Raw genomic sequence first — 17540 nt, 5'->3', positions numbered from 1 at the left:
AAAGGCTGGTGTGCTATGCCACTGTGCCACTCTATTCCCTAGCTAAACCTTAGCTCTGCAACAGAACCATATGGTGCCAAGGCTGTTCTCAATTCACTGTCCAAAGGCTTCAGTTTCTAATGCTGATTATCCCTTACCATACGCAACCAACAATATTCATTCAGAAAAAAAAAAAAAAAGAAAAAAAATCAAGCCACACAAACACACAGAAAATAAGGCTGCACAGGCATACAAAAAAACTCCGATAGAGGACAAAGTGCGAGGCCACCTTCCCCCAGAGGAGAATGTGCTCATCGCTGTGCAAATGACTGCACACAACATTGGCACTAATTCACTTTGCACAGTAGAATACCCGGAAATAATGCAAAGATGCTAATAGTGAATGCTAATTGGAAAATTTCATCTGACAAGCTGTTTTCTATATTACAGCTCTCCAAGCTCATTCAGAAAGTGAACTGGGATAGCTGACTGCCTTTTGCTGTTAAACTCAATGCGCTTTCTGGAAGCAAGTTCAGAGAAGCAGTCCCTGCATAAAATGTACCACTATAGAATCCACTACACTGTCAGATCCTGGAGCTAGAACCCTTTAGCATAACCACTGCTCCTCATGAGTCATGACTCAATCTTTCCCTCATCACTAGGACAATGGCAAGGAGCAGTGCGCAATTTAAAATATACCAATTATCCTCAGGACCACAGATCTACGTTTACTGCAGGGGTGGCCAACCTGTGGCTCCAGAGCCACATGAAGCTCTTCAGAAGTTAAAATGCGGCTCCTTGTATTGGCACCTACTTCGGAACTGGAGTTACAGGTGTCAACTTTCCAATGTGCCAGGGGAGTGCCCAGTGCTCAACCTCTGGCTCTGCCACAGGCCCTGCCCCCACTCCACCCCTTCCCACCCCCTCCCCTGAGCCTGCCATGCCCTCACCCCTTCCCAGAGCCTCCTGCATGCCACGAAACAGCTGATCAGGAGGTGTGGGGAGGTGCTGATTGGTGGGGCTGTCAGTGGGCGGGAGACGCTGGGAATGGAGGAGGGAGTTGATGGGGGGCTGCTGACAAATTACTGTGGCTCTTTAGCAATGTATATTGGTAAATTCTGGCTCCTTCTCAGGTTCAGGTTGGCCACCCCTGGTTTATTTAGTCATTTGACTCATATGAAGTGAGAGAAATGAATGTAGAAAGATTTATGGATTAGGGTCTGAGAGCACTTCAACAGTAATACTGTAGCTTTGCATTAGAGTTTGCCTGCTTGTTACCCATATCAATACAATGTTACTTAGAAATAAGTCTAGTGAGGGTTTCTCTACATACCCGCTGTTTCTCAGGGTCGACATATCGAATGCCAAAATAGTCTTTTTCCAGTAAGCTGTAATAGTTGCAGATATGATCTATGAGAAACTGACCTTTGGTCTCCCTCTGGAAAAGAAAAAAAATTAGTAACCTTATATTGTATTACTCTAAATACACTCGGCACACATTCCAAACCCATTATTTATGAACTCTTTGAAGTCTAATAAGGAGAGTTAAAGAAGGTGGAAATAAGAGCTTTTATTGCAACCAGGTGAGGACAAAAAACAATGACATCCACTTCCCTTGAAGAGATACAAAAACCAAAATGTATTCTAAAAAATGCTATTGTATTCATCCCTGTGTCTTCACAAGTTGCTACATCAGAACATTTCCTTGGGTATACTCCCGATTACTTCTAAAATTGCACATTTAGAAAATCGACACTGTTAAACATGTTTCTGTTCACTTAACCTTATGTCCACACCTTATCTATCCTTCTCTGCAGACATAAGCATTTTGCACAATGGCCATTTATTTAGTCATAGAATTTCAAACCATTCACATGTTTTTTTGCATTCATAAGACTTGTGTTGGACCTGATTTTTCACTGCTAAGATCTGTTTGCAAACTGAGTACACCACTACAGATGCACTCAGTTGTTGTACCCATCCACTCATATGTGCATGCAATTTATGGATTTGAGTCCTCACACAGATGCGGATATATCAGGTGTAGAGATACCCACGTACTTCGAGGCTGAAGATCGGATTCCTTACTATACACCAATACCCTAAAGACTTATCAGAGATTTCTCATTTAAAGAAAAAAACAAAAAAAAAAACCCCACAAACCCTAGCCACAGACAAACCACATGAGAATTTTCATTTCTAGTCATACAACTGTGGAAGAAAGGCTTCCAAAATATGGATATGTAAGAAATATCCCTAATATTAAAGGCAGAAGTAGCATTTATTGTATACCATACCTACCAATAGTTTAAAGCTACAAATACCAAAAGGGATATTTCTGGATAAAAATATCAATATACTTTTAAACTCTGAGATACATAGGATTAGGATAGTATTGTAGGTTTTTTAAAGTGACACGGGGGCAGGGAATGTTAAATAATTTACTTGAAAAATAAAATAGGTAGATATTCTGTACTTCTCATTGCTTCTCACAGTGACTGTCAGTGAAAAGAACTCCCCACTTACTAAGGAAAATAGTGAAAGTCAGAGAGCCAAGGAATAGGAGGAATGTCTAGCACAAAGTATCGTTTGTCTTTCTTCGGACCTTTTTGTGGCTAGGGGATTCCTAGTGCTCTACCCTCACACCACAGGTTGTAGGGGAGACTTAACTGGCACATCTGCACAGATCATTTAGTCCAGTATCCCCCCAATAATTGCCAATACCAGTAATTCCAGAGGAAACTCTGAGGAACCTCCATCTAGAAAGATCCAGAAGAACTACCCATGAGGTTAAAAGATTACTTACCCCAGCCAATTGCATGCATTGTGTTTTAATTTAGCCAGTGTAAACTAATCCTTTCCTGAATCCTGTAGGCTTTGGCTTCAATGGTATTTTCTAACAGTAAGTTCCACTGGTTAATTAGGTGTTGCGTAAAAAAAACCCAGAATATAAACTACTTAAGGAAACCTTTAATTTTTTATTCTGAAAGGAGTAAGATCATGTATAGAATCCTTAACACTGATTCACTCCAGCAGGTTTAAAAAAAAAAAACAACCAACAATTAAGCAGGTTTTGAGAATGTCACAATAAATTTAAACACACTGAAAAACTTTCATCACACATGGGGCACATTCAATTGTTTGAAATTAAACCTACATCTTGCACAACAATGCTGGTATCCAGCCAGGCATAAGAGGCCTTTTGTATAGAACACATTACACTGAATAAGTTATTCTTTTGTTTCCTTGTTATCAGCATGAGCCTACTGATGATCAAGCTATAAGGTGACATGGGATTCAGAGCAAGCAATATTTTCCACGTGAAACTCTATCACCATAGCTCCAAAATGCACAGGTCAAATGCATTTACAAAATTAAGAAAGCAGAGCATGCTTTTTTTGCCCAAAGAGTATGTTGAACTGCAGAAGTTTACTTTCAGAACACATTTCAATCCTTCTATGACAACTGGAGTTCCAATCTGCTTGTTGTTGCACTGTTTGTCATGATAGTTATATATGAAAATTTCACTTGTATTGCAAATACTGGGATTTCAGATTACTTATTCCAAGTATTGTATTCTCAGTACTATGCACCCTGATACTATGGGTGCACAGAAATACTATCTTGTCAGTACCTAGACAGTGAGCTCTTTGGGGCAGGGACTGTCTTTTTCCTGTATGCCTGTACAGTCCTTACCACAATAGGGCCCTGATTCTTGATTGGTGCTCATAGGCACTATTGCAACACAAGGTTATAAACAAACAAGTACATAAATAAAATAGACTGGGATTAGACAGACACTAAAGTACATTAAAAATAGTTTCCTTTCACTCCTCAGACAACAATGTCCTTAAGATACTTCAATTAAACTGCACTAGGCATACTGTAGTTACCAACAAGATCCAATGTCTGGAAGTTGAAGCTAGACAAATTCAAACTGGAATTAAAAGGTGTTAATTTTTAACACTGAGGGTGATATACCCACTAGAACAGAGGTTCTCAATCTGAGGGTTATGACGCAGGGGCTCGTGAGGCGATTACGTGGGGGTCGTGAGCTGTCAGCCCCAGGCCTGGTGTGGGGCTCCAGCTGACAGCCCAATCCTCACCAGGCGCGGGGGTTGACAGCCTGAGCCTCTGTTAAATTAACACACATGTTTTTAATTCTTAGGGTGGTGTCGCACTCTGAAGCTTACTGTATGAAAAGAGTCACCAGTACAAGTAGTATGAGAACCACTGGACTAGATGATCACAATGTTCCCTCTGGCCTTGGAACCTACAAATCTATGAACTTACTTCCTTCTTCCTGCTGCCCTTAGCCTCAGTGCAACCTTCAATAGTGTGTATCACCATCCACTCTTCCTGGACTATCACATGTCTTTCTCTCCACTCTGCAAAAAGACGCCTCTTCTGTGGAATCCACAGGGATCACACTTCTTGAGCCTCTGTCCTTTTCCATTTTCCCTCTTTTGACCATCTATTTCTCACAGTCTCTGCCTTCAAACCCAGCTACCACTTACACACCGATAGTTCTCACTTGAATCTGGCTTTTGTTTCTCCACCATGCATGTATTTAAACCACTCAATTTTTCCTCCTAGTCCATTCTCTGAAAACTGACTAACATCCTATATTTCAATTTTTAAATGTATGGTTAAATTACAAGCTGTATGGGTAGTCACAAACTAATAATTAGCTCTTCTGTCATGCTTGCCATACATAGATCCCATAGCACTTTACAAACGAGGATGAGTATCATCATCAGCATTTTACAAGAGGTAGCTGAGGCACAGAGAGAGATGAAGCGACTTGCCTAAGGTCATACACTAAGTAGAGTGACCAGATAGCAACTGTAAAAAAAAAGGACAGGTGGTGGGGGTAATAAGTGCCTATATAAGAAAAAGTTCCAAAAAACAAGGCTGTCCCTTTAAAAACGGGACATATGGTCACTCTGACTAAGTCACTGCAGAGGCCAGGTCTCCTGACTCATCAATAGTCCAGCGCACCTGACTGCTTTCCATAGGTAAAAATTTTGTACATCACATTTTGTACATGCAAAGTGCTACACAGATAACTATGTAAGCAATAACTATTGCAGAGCTTTGCTATTTGTGTAACTATCATTTTACAGGCAAGTTTTGGTACGTGCACACAGTTTTGGTATAGATACAGCTACTCTTTCCTGAATCCTCTTCACTGTTTAAAAACTTTACAGATTCTCTATAGGGTACCAATCCAGAATGGTGCTGAACAGCTTTTTTACATGGAATTGTGACTACTCAGTCCCTTCCGGGATTGCTCTCTCCCTCCCTTCTGCATTACAATGATCTATTGAATTTTCTCTGTTCCTCTCAGCCCATCTTAAGCTCTTACTCTAGAGATTCAGACTTCTGTCTGTGTGTTGTTAACGCATCTCTAGATTTCTTTTTTGCTTTACGTGGGAGCACCTGACATTTCTGCCCTCCCCTCAACACAATCTTCTCCTGTTGTGGTCTCCTGTCCTCTCATTCCTCTCTACCTCTCATTTCCTATGTATTTACTCTTCACTGTATGTCCCCTACCCTTCCAATCAAAACCCTGCTTCTTCATGCCCAGGGGATATTACTGTCTTCATTGATCTGTCCTATGTTTTCTGTCATTAACAATGTGCCACACTTCCAAATGATGTTAACCCAGTTTCTCTTTTGTCTCCTTGTATATGCTCACTCCCTGACTCTCTCTCCATCCCTCTCCCACTAAGGGAGTCACAAAATGTCTCTTTCTATAATTGGCTCTGTATAGCCTCAAGGCATTTACAGAATGACTTACTTGTTACTGGAATGGCTTACTGTGGCCGGTTAAACTGTATATGTTTATCACTATGGACATACTAATGAAAGCAGAATGAATGGTTGGCTCAAAAGGAAGAGATCTGTACCAAAAAACAAAAAATGTGAAAAGGGAAGGGGTCTATAGGATGCCTCTCTGATTGACCAAGAGAGAAGGTGTACTCAGAGCTAGATCTGTGACAGCAAAATCTAAAATAAACATCTCTCTGATGAAAATTTTAGAGGTCACTGCTACATATGCATTTTGTGTTTGTAAATATGCAACAGACAGAAAAGCAAAGAGATTACAAGAATAGTGATGCCTTAATACAAAGGCAATCAGCAAATATAAAACAAATTGTTTAAACTCAAGATGTATTTAGTTACAAAATAAGCATGCAATAATCAAACTATCTAGATTTTAAGAATAAGGCCATTTTGGTGAATCACAAAAGGAAGCAACAAGACATGGATTTTACTAACAAAAATACAGAACGGAATTCCATTTTGAAACCAACAGTTTAAAAAAAAAAAGACCTAAAATGACATTTTCATCTGACAAAGTTATACAGAGGAAGGAAGAACAGTCAACGCATACACTAACTTTTATAGATTTACTTTCTAAACAATTCATTTTAATGAGTCTCTTGCATCACCCAAATCACCACATGCAGTATTTGAGCTCATTAGTGTGTGATCAAAGGCTGGAGCAATCATCCTGTTTTTCAAAACAACAAAGCTCTCTTTCTGAAATCAACTGCTGCACTAACCCTATTGCATGGAAAACTAGTGAATCAAAAAAATTGAACTGAATACAATGGAATTTTGTTTTGTATAATAAAACTTTCATACTCCAGGTATCCTTAAACTCTTTACAAAGGAGAATGCAAAGATAACCATGTAGGTAAATACAACATTTCTTATATACTCAACAATAGCTCATATAACCTTAGGACTTGATCCTGCAAAGATTTAACATATGGTTAAATTTAAGCTAGTGAGCAGTCCTACTAAAGTTAATGGGTTTTAAATTCCACCTGGACTCTTACCAGATTAAGAAAAAATTCTACATTAAAACACACACAGTTACATTCTCAGAGTTGCAAAATTTTGCCCCTTCCCAGAAGGGCTGTTTTAAATATTAGTTTAAAAATGTTTTTAAACTAGAAAAAAGTTAGGAAAGTCTCAGTTATAGGTTAATGAGAAAAAAAATCCATAACTAAATCAGGTGTTCTGAAACTTGGGTGTTGGTCCCCCTGGAGGGAGATACAGAATGTATTCTGGGGGAGGAGGGCTGAGAAGCTTTAGGGGAAAAAACCTTACTGTGCACATTTTACCCAAAGCAATGAACTAGCAAAGCAGATTCCTCCAGACATATCAGGTCCTCAGACAGCGCTGTGCATGTGACTCTAGATGGTGCAGTACATTTTGACGGATTTCTGTTAAACTTGTGTAGCATTATGCAAAGTTGTTGCCATCTATCCATTAATCCGTTTGCTACAACAGGGTGTGCACATTTAATTGTTAACATCAATCACAGTCACAATTTTGCTTTTGCTCTTATTACAATGGATCGCTGGCTCTGTTTGAATCAATGCCTTACTGTTTATAATATTCAACGAGAGTTGCATGATGATTTTTTTTATTGTTATATGTACCTGTGTGGCTGGAGGGGTGGGGGGTGGCGCAGGGCGGGAGCATAAACTACCACACAGACACAAAGAAGGGAGTGTGATCAAGTAAGTTTGAGAACCAATGAACTAAATAAAATGTCTTCATATTCTCAAATGTTTTATCCTGTGTAGTTTTAAAGGAAATATGTGATGCTGTTTCTTCCAACCACTTCTCTTCAGACACTACTCTGCACTCTCATAGGCCTCCTGGTTGGGAAGTGTTTCCTGACATCTGGCCCATCCTTTGTAAATTTCATCTCACTATTCAGAGTTATATTCAGACAGATTACCCTAAAACACTCCTGTTTACAACCTAACATACTTGCAGAAGATTTTCATGTTCCATCTAGAGAAGGAATTTAGGCTGAGATCTGGTTTGCTATTTTAAAAGCAGCCTCTAGACTGATTCTGCAAAGACCTATGGAGCTGGCCATAAATTACATAAGGCATTAGGGGATGAGTGGGTCCTTAATCTTTCATGACAGATCATTTGTTTCAGTGTTACAAGGCAGGGCGTGGGTCTTAAAAGTCATCAAAATATATGTATGGTGTAACTTATGGACAGCTCCTGGGCATGAGCAGTTTTACCTGTGTGAGTCGTCCCTTTGATTTCTATTGGGCTACTTATATACAGTTACATGCATTGCTTAAATATTTCGGAGATTAGGCCCTACAGCTGCACACTTTTAGTCCCATTTTAAAACAGGTTTTAGCTGAATTTGCTTGTGTACAGAAGATACCATCTGAATGAAAACAAACAAGGTACATTCCACGTAATATTATAGCAGAGATCGTTTACAATATTAATGGTACACCATTACTTTAAAATCTAGCCCAAGTTAACAAAGTGAGTTTGAAATAGAAGCACCAGCTTCTCTGAGTCAGTTTTGGTGGTTTTGCAATGCTTTTCCCTCTCCTGTGAAATATGCAGAAGCAGCAAGGGGAACTGACTGAACTGATTATATGCAAGTGATCTCAAATGCACAAACTAAATAAACTGAATAAACTGGAAAGAGAGGCAATTTCCTTTTCCTCTCATCTTTTTAAATTATAGTTAATGCTAAGTGTTCCTTGTAACAATGGTAGAAACTAGGAAATTATACTACGGGTACGTCTACACTACGGGATTATTTCGATTTTACATAAACCGGTTTTATAAAACAGATTTTTATAAAGTCGAGTGCACGCGGCCACACTAAGCACATTAATTTGGTGGTGTGTGGTCCAGGTCCAACCGAGGCTAGGTCGATTCCCGGAGCGTTGCACTGTGGGTAGCTATCCATAGTTCCCACAGTCTCCTCTGCCCCTTGAATTCTGAGTTGAGAGCCAGTGGCTGATGGGCAAAAATCATTGTCGCGGTTGGTTCTGGGTAAATGTCGTCAGTTATCCTTCCTCCGGGAAAGCAATGGCAGACAATCATTTCGCGCCCTTTTCCCTGGATTGCCCTGCAGACGCCATAGCATGGCAACCATGGAGCCCGTTCAGCTTTTTTTTTTTTTTTTTTTAACTACACAGCCACCATATGTGTACTGGATGCCGTGGACAGAGGTGATACTCCAGCACTACACAGCAGCATCATTGCTTTTGCATGATAGCAGAACGTTATCTGTGCCTCTGTACCGTCGCTGTATCATGGTGCCCTGCTGAGATCGGCCGGGGCGCAAAAGCAAAACTGGGAATGACTCCCTGATCAATCCCCTTTTAGGTTCTAAATAGAGTCAGTCCTGCCTAGAAATGGGCAAGTGTACTAGAGAACCAGTGTATCAGAGAGCACAGCTGCTCCGTGTCAGATCCTGCAGAAATGATGACTACATGCCATTCACGGGGTGCCCTGCAACAACCCCATCCGTTGCTCCCTCCTCCCCAACCTCCTGGGCTACCGTTGCCGTGTCCCCCCATTTGTGTCATGAAGTTATAAGAATGCAGGAAATAAGAAAGAGTGACTTGTTAGTGAGAATAAAATGAGGGGGAGCAGCCTCCCGGGCTATGACAGTCCAGGCAGGACATTAAGCGGTGTGGGGAGAGGAGCCAGCACCCACTGCTATGATAGTCAGGCAGTACAGATCTTTCTTTACACTTGAAAGGAGGTGGCTGATTGAAGCTCAGCCCCCCAGTGCTATGATGAAGACAGTTACAAGCCGTTCTGTCCCATCTATGGGAGTGACCAGGAACATTCCTATTTTTACCCAGCACCCCCCCCCCCCCGCCTCAGCCAGCCAGAGATATTGAGCAGTTATCAAGCATTGGAGCACTCACAGGCTGATAAGGACCGTTACCAGTCCTACTGCACCATCTGCCACCGGGAGGAGAGGAACAAATACTGCGCTTCACTGCTGCACGCATCGCTTCCCTCCATGAGAGTCCATTTGAGTCTCTGGCTTCCTGTTATGCTTGTCACGCAGCACGTGTAGCCTAGAGATTTTTTTTCAAACACTTTGGCATTCGCCTTCTGTAACGGAGCTTTGATAGAACAGATTTCTTTCCCCATACAGCAATCAGATCCAGGTAATCTCTGTACGGTCCATGCTGGAGCTCTTTTTGGATTTGGGACTGCATCGCCACCCGTGCTGATCAGAGCTCCATGCTGGGCAAACAGGAAATGAAAATCTAAATTTCGCGGGGCTTTTCCTGCTTACCTGGCCACAACATCCGAGTTCAGATTGCTGTCCAGAGCAGTCACAGTGGTGCACTGTAGGATACCGCCCGCAGGCCAATACCGTCAATTTGCGGCCACACTAACCCTAATCCGATATGGTAATACCGATTTTAGAGCTACTCCTCTCGTTGGGGAGGAGTACAGAAACCGATTTAAAGAGCCCTTTATATCGATATAAAGGGCCTCGTAGTGTGGGCAGGTACAGCGTTAAATCGGTTTAAACGCGTAGTGTAGACCAGGCCTAGGTAACAGTTTTTCAGACAGAGAGTGATATTTCAGCATGAAGAATTTATATGTCATAAAGGATTTACATATGGAAAGAAATACCAGAAGCAGCACATGATGCCAGTGAAGTCTGAGATCATAATGAATGATTTAGCAAAACAGAGAGTGGTGTAATGGTTAGTCAATCCATACGCTGCACAAACGATAAAGAGCTGCTTTCATGATTATTGTAACATTGCTGAAAACCCTCTTGAGCTTTGACAACTTGGTCTTTTCTTAATTATATTTTTGGTACACTTGTCTCATTACGGTAAAAAAATGGGTACGTTAAATACAGTTCACAAACTATTCTTATTTCCAAAGGAATATGGACAATTTCAGTGAGAAACTGCCAATCACACATAGGGCCACTCAGAGGAGGGGCAAGTGGGGCAATTTGCCCCAGGCCCCACAGGGGCCCGCACAAGAGTTTTTCGGGGCCCCTGGAGCGGGGTCCTTCACTTGCTCCGGGGGGACCCAGAAAACTCTCGCGGGGCCTGGGCCCCCGGAGCTTCTTCTGCTCCAGGTCTTCGGCAGCAATTCAGCGGCTAGGGGTCCTTCCACTTCAGAACCCGCCGTCAAAGTGCCCCGAAGACCCGCGGCGGTGGGGGTCCTTTTACCCTGGACCTGCCGCCGAAGTGCTGGGTCTTCGGTGACAATTTGGCGGTGGATCCCAGAGCAGAAGGACTCCGCGCCGCCAAATTACCGCCGAAGCGGCAGTCCCCTGCCGCTGAAGACCCCAGGCTGAATCCTCTGGGCGGCCCTGCATACACACACACACACACAGAGCACGAGAATCGATTTGGATCTTAGAATAATGAATATCAAATTCATCCTGAAACTCAACAAAGCACCCATAATAGAGTCAGGTTTCAAATTAAATGCAAATCCTTTCCCAAAATGCCATACTAAGAAGCATGTCAATGCATGAAAATACTATATATGTTAGAGTGTAACATTCTTGTAAGCACATGACAAGGAAGTTTTATTAAAGTACATTACTTGAAACTCAACACACACACACACACACACGCACGCAAGAGAGAGACAGTCAAAGCCAGACTCGGTCAATATAGAAATTGAAACAGCTGCAGGGGCATGAGGGCAACACTCAGGCCAGATTTCTAAAACCTGCCAGCTAGAAATCTCAGAGAATGATGTTAAGATTTAGCCTGGTGACCATCAAATGTTTCTCAAGCAGATGATGCAAGACAGCTGGAGAGGAACAGAGTGGAAGTCACAAAAGCATACAAAATGGAAGAGCTGAAATATTCTGGAATGTAAATCAACAAAGTGTCCTTGAAGTACTGAATAAGAATGCCAAACAATTAACAAACCACTTAAACTTTTTTAAAAAAACAGTACCAAGTAATCCAAACCCAACAAATGACTTCCATCAAAGCTGATTTGGAGTATCTAAAGGGAAATGTCATCCATGTTCTGAGGAACACTTTTATAATGACCTTAAATCAAATCCCAAAACAGCACAAGCTGTGCACAAAGAGAGGCATTTGCACTTACAAGTTGGAGTAGTCAGAGGCCTTGTCTACACTACCTGATTAATTTGAATTAGTTTAAATCGATTTTATAAAATCGATTTAGTGTGTCCACACTAGGATCCTTAATTCGAATTTGTGCGTCCATGGTCCAAGGCTAGCGTCGATTTCAGGAGCGGTGCACTGTGGGTAGCTGTTCCTCAGCTATCCCATAGTTCCCACTTCCGTGTTGAGAGCACAGTGCCTGATGGGGCAGAAAACATTGCCCCGGGTGGTGCTGGGTACAGCCTCACCCCTCCCTTTGTGAAGGCAGCAGACAACCCTTTGGTGCCTTTTTCCCTGAGTGCATTGAGCAAACGCCATAGCACAGCAATCATGGACCCTGAGATCACAAACGGTATTCTGACCGTTGTCAACACCTCGCGTACTCTCGTGCTGACTATACTGAACAATGAACTGCAAAGGCAGGAGGAGAGGAGGAGGCAGCTATTGCTGAGCGGCGAGGACAGCGATGACGAGATGGAGGCAGAATTCTCCATAACCGCTGGCCCCAGCGTTTTGGAGCTACTGCTGGTAACGGGGCAGCTACTACCCATTGAACGCCGATTTTGGGCACGGGAAACAAGCACAGACTGGTGGGACCGCATAGTTTTGCAGGTGTGGGACGATTCCCAGTGGCTGCAAAACTTTCGCATGCGTAAGAGCACTTTCTTTGAACTTTGTGACTTGCTTTCCCCTGCCCTGAAACGCCATAATATTAAGATGAGAGCAGCCCTCACAGTGGAGAAGCGAGTGGCAATAGCCCTCTGGAAGCTTGCAACTCCAGACAGCTACCGGTCAGTCGGGAATCAATTTGGAGTGGGAAAATCTACTGTGGGGGCTGCTGTGATGCAAGTAGCCAAAGCAATCGTTAAGCTGCTGCTACGAAAGTTTGTGACTCTGGGAAACGTGCAGGTGATAGTGGATGGCTTTGCTGCAATGGGATTCCCTAACTGTGGAGGGGCCATAGATGGAACCCATATCCCTATCTTGGCCCCAGAGCACCAGGGCACCCAGTACGTGAACCGCAAGGGGTACTTTTCCATGGTGCTGCAAGCACTGGTGGATCACAAGGGACGTTTCACCAACATCCACGTGGGATGGCCAGGAAGGGTTCATGACGCTCGCGTCTTCAGAAACACAACTCTCTTTAAACGGCTGCAGCAAGGAAATTACTTCCCAGACCAGAAAATAACAGTTGGCGATGTTGAGATGCCTGTCGTTATCCTGGGGGACCCAGCCTACCCCTTGATGCCATGGCTCATGAAGCCATACACAGGCAGCTTGGACAGTGGTCAGGAGCTGTTTAACTACAGGCTGAGCAAGTGCAGGATGGTGGTAGAGTGTGCATTTGGCCGTTTAAAGGGTCGCTTCCGATCATTACTTACTCGCTCAGACCTGAGCCAAACGAATGTCCCCATTGTTATTGCTGCTTGCTGTGTGCTCCACAATCTCTGTGAGAGTAAGGGGGAGACCTTTCTGGCGGGGTGGGAGGCTGAGGCAAATCACCTGGCCGCTGACTACGAGCAGCCAGACACCAGGGCGATTAGAAGAGCACACCAGGAGGCGGTGCGCATCAGAGAAGCCTTGAAAAGTAGTTTCAGCACGGGCCAGGGTATGGTGTGACTGCAGTGCTTGTTTCCCCTTGATGAACACTCCCGCCTCTATTGACTCCCTCTAAGCAACCCACCCTCCCCCTTTACTTACAGCTTGCTGAAGGAAATAAAGTCAGTATATTTTAAAAATCATTTATTCTGTATTAAAAGTCATTTGGTATTGCTTAAAAATCATGAATTCTTTCTTAAAAGTCATTCCCTGTAAGAAAACCCACCCTCCCCCCTTTGGATGTATTCTTGATTAAAAAGTAATTATAAAAAGAGGCACAGAATTATCTAGGTATCCCTGCATGGTGTAGTTTGGGAGGAGGATCGGAAGAAAGGAAAAGCCCATTAAGCACATTTCAGCTTAATGTCAGCCTTTTGGTTGGGCTGTCCATGGGGGTGGAGTGGGCTGGTGCAGAAATCCGTCCCCCACGCGTTCTAACACGTCTGGGTGAGGGAGATATGGAATGTGGGGAGCTTTGAGGGTGGTTAAACATGGGCTGCAGTGGCACTCTGTAACCCCGCTGCTGTTCCTGAACATCCACCATGCGCCTGAGGATCTCAGTTTGATCACGCAGCAGCTCCAGCGTTGCATCACGCCACCGCTGATCTTCCTGCCTACACCTCTGATCTTCCTGCCTGTCTTCCTGCCGCCACCTCTCTTCTTCCTGCCGCCACCTCTCATCTCGAGCGTCTCTCCTATCCTCCCGGTCACTGGCATCTTTCCTGTATTTTGCTATCACTTCCTTCCAATCATTCTGATGAGCTCTGTCACTGCGGGTTACTTCCATGATTTCTGAAAACATTTCATCTCGAGTTCTCTTTCTCCTCCGCCTTATCTTAGCTAGCCTTCCGGATGGGGTACCAAGGACAGACAAGTGTGCAGCTGCATGGGGGAGAGAAAACAGGGAGAGAAGTATGTAAAAAGATACATTTTACAGAACAATGCTTGTAGTCTTTCACAGTGGATAAAACTATGCACCTTACATAGCACATGTGATTTCACTACAAGGTCGTATTTTGCATCCTTTAATAATGATTGCCTGTGTCCCTGGTGTCTCAGAGCACACTGCAGACGCAGGTCCCGGTCCTGGCATCATAATTCAGCTTCCATGCGGCCATGGTAAGGCTTTATGTTTGACTTCTCCAGGGTTTATATCCACAGTGACCTATCATGCCTCGGTCCTGTTAAGAGGAACCAGTAAACCCAAAACCCGCTCTTTCCCCTCCTCCCACACTGCATGGCTGCTATCAGATAAGCTAATTGTTATGCATCTTCCTCCTTCCTTGCCCCCCCCCCCCCCAACGCGTGGCTGCTAGCTGGGAAGATTCCCTGCTCGGCAAACACAGAAAAGCCCAGCGCAACACTTCCTCCCCTCCCCACAGTCAAGCTACGGGCAAGGCATGAGTAAAGTGGCAGCACAGTAGGAAAATCGCCATGTTTGCCCCCCTAATAAAAAAAAATTCCTCAATTTCCACCAGGTTACAATGAATGATATAACTCTGGTGAGAATAACAGCGGAAGATGCAGAACGTATGTTTCTTGACTGCGAGCAGTGTCCAGGCGCTTACGCAGCTGTGCTTTGTGAAGCAATGATTCCGAATTACTTGATGCATGCCTGGCGGGGGAAAGTCTCGTACAATGGGGGACCGGATAAGGCCGCCTTGCCCCGAAATCTACTGAAAAGGCTTTTTGAGTACCTCCAATATCGATTCATGGAGATTTCTTGGGAGGATTTTCACTCCATCCCCAGACATGTTAACGAACTTTTCCTGTAACTTTACTAGCTGCGAATGAATGACAACCCCTGATTGACAACCCCTGCTTGCAAATTAATCATTAAAAAACGCTTGTTTTAAACCCTGTTTTAAATTTAGAAATGTACACTCACCAGAGGTCCCTTCCATGGCTTCACTGTCTGGGATAGTGGCTTGGGTGGGCTGGGAGGTTAATTCAGGGGTCACAAAAAGCTCCTGGCTGCTGTGGGTAATTGAGAGCTGTGTGATATCAGCAATGTCTTCCTCTTCGTCTTCCTCATCTTCACCCTCAGCAGAATCCTCAGCCACGGTTGATATCGCAACCACGGCATCTGAATCAACGGCAAGGGGTGGGGTACTGGTTGCACAGCCCCCCAAAATTGCATGCAGCTCAGCATAGAAGCGGCATGTTTTCGGACCTGCTCCAGACCTTCCGTTTGCCTCTCTGGTTTTCTGGTATGCCTGCCTCAGCTCTTTCACTTTTATTCTGCACTGTACTGAGTCTCTCCTGTGTCCTTTTGCAATCATAGACTTTGAAATTCTTTCAAATATTTTCTCATTTCGTTTTGACAAACGGAGTTCTGTGAGCACTGTATCCTCTCCCCAGATAGCGATGAGATCCAGTACCTCTTGTGTGGTCCAGGCTGGTGCTCTTTTTCTATTCTCAGGAGACTGCATTGTTACCTGTGCTGATGAGCCCTGCGTGGTCACCTGTGCTGATCAGAGCTCCACGCTGGCCAAACAGGAAATTGAATTCAAAAGTCCGCGGGGCTTTTCCTGTTTACCTGGCCAGTGCATCGGAGTTCTGACTGCTGTCCAGAGTGGTCAGTGGTGCTCTGTGGGATACCTCCCGGAGGCCAGTAACTTCGATTTCCGTCCACACTACCATAATTCCGATGTAGTAAAATCGATTTTAGGGTAACTCCTGTGGTTTTGATGGAGTACAGAAATCAATTTAAAGAGCCCTTTAAATCGATTTACAGGGCGGTGTCGTGTGGACGGGTGCAGCGTTAAATCGATTTAACGCTGTTTAAATCAATTTAACTGCGTAGTGTAGACGGGGCCAGAGGCAGCATTGTCTGACTTGTCTGTCTAAATCAATTAACACAAAATAGATATGTATAGTTTCAAAGGCTGTGTTTAAATATTTGGCCCTGATACCACTCCAGATCTAAAAAACACAAAGTAAAAATAAGATAAATGTTAAATCTTGGAAATGACAGAATTCCCATGTAAACAAGGTCAGCCTTTTTGTTGTAAACATCTGTTAAAATCCACTTTACCAGTAGGATCAGAGTTTTTTGTTTTCTATTCACTGCTGAAGCTTCAAGTATACATCAAATAGATAAGAGTAACAAAGAACAGAATGTAAAAGCAAAAACAATGGACACTTCCCAAGCCCAGGGCCTGATTTTTAAAGTCCTCCAACCCCTCACAAAAGGCACTCAGCAACTCTCAGGATTGGGCCCTTTTTTCCTGGTGGTGGTTGTTGTTTTCAGATTTGGCTATAAAACACAAATACAAATATGACACTTAATACATACAAGCCACTGAATGCCATTATAGTGAGGTTTTACAGAACTGCAACATGGCAAATTTACAGCTACACAGCTGTACTTATTAGGCCATATCCTTCAAGGCTGGCACTTGGTCAATAAAAAGATCATGCTGACTATTGTGCACTTAAAATCTCATACCATAATAATGCAGCAGGATAGCTTTTTTCTTCTTGGTATTTTGTTTGCCTAGTTTGTCTATTCACAAGCAAGAAAGAGAAAACTATAATTGTTTCCACATAGCGGAGAGAGAGAGAGTCCGATTCTCCTCCCACATAGAGAAGATTTACACTGACACAGTTGCACCTAGTTCACATTATAGGGCTGGTCTACACTACGGGGTAAAATCGATTTTAGATACGCAATTTCAGCTACGTGAATAACGTAGCTGAAGTTGAATATCTAAAATTGATTTACTCACCTGTCCTCAGCGCGCGGGATCGATGTCCGCGGCTCGCCATGTCGATTCCGGAACTCCGTTGGGGTTGGTGGAGTTCCGGAATCGATATACGCGCGCTCAGGGATCGATATATCCTGTCTAGATTAGACGCGATATATCGATCCCCGAGCAATCGATTTTAACGCGCCGATACGGCGCGTAGTCTAGACGTGGCCTAAGTAAGAGGAGAATCAGGACTACTATGTGCATTTATTTGAGTCTATAATTTTATATTAAAATAAAATGTCTAGTCTACATACATTTATTTCAATGTGAT

General features: G+C 43.4%; 2 protein-coding genes across 3 annotated transcripts in view; both read right to left on the bottom strand.

Moving 5' to 3' along the window:
• Nucleotides 1-17540, bottom strand: part of FRMD3 (FERM domain containing 3) — a 229575-nt gene that overhangs the window by 121686 nt on the left and 90349 nt on the right. Inside the window, exon 2 of the mRNA XM_075067252.1 lies at nucleotides 1313-1417. Within this exon, the coding sequence (XP_074923353.1) occupies nucleotides 1313-1417 (105 nt within the window). The remainder of the gene's footprint in view (nucleotides 1-1312; nucleotides 1418-17540) is intronic.
• LOC142046993 (uncharacterized) lies at nucleotides 13857-16094 on the bottom strand. Of its 2 annotated transcripts, XM_075067249.1 has the most exons (3): nucleotides 15403-16094; nucleotides 14189-14396; nucleotides 13857-14134 (listed from the first exon to the last, which is right to left on the bottom strand). In XM_075067249.1, exons 1-3 carry the CDS (start codon nucleotides 15944-15946, stop codon nucleotides 13870-13872), a joined length of 1017 nt encoding a protein of 338 aa, XP_074923350.1. In that variant the 5' UTR covers nucleotides 15947-16094; the 3' UTR covers nucleotides 13857-13869. The 2 variants fall into 2 exon arrangements, with proteins under 2 accessions (XP_074923350.1, XP_074923349.1); XM_075067248.1 differs by having other exon boundaries at nucleotides 13857-14396.

Source organism: Chelonoidis abingdonii, chromosome 6 (assembly GCF_003597395.2).
Source record: "Chelonoidis abingdonii isolate Lonesome George chromosome 6, CheloAbing_2.0, whole genome shotgun sequence".
Classification (NCBI taxonomy): Eukaryota; Metazoa; Chordata; order Testudines; family Testudinidae; genus Chelonoidis; species Chelonoidis abingdonii.
This window is presented reverse-complemented; position numbering and strand designations above follow the sequence as displayed.

Bases quoted from the DNA above. Each gene is read 5' to 3' on its own strand.
- LOC142046993 (XM_075067248.1), bottom strand. From the start codon at position 15,946: ATGCAGTCTCCTGAGAATAGAAAAAGAGCACCAGCCTGGACCACACAA. The intron at 14,397-15,402 runs GTGAGTGTACAT...TCCCCCATGCAG, and splicing joins AGCCATGGAAGGGACCTCTG to CTGCACACTTGTCTGTCCTT.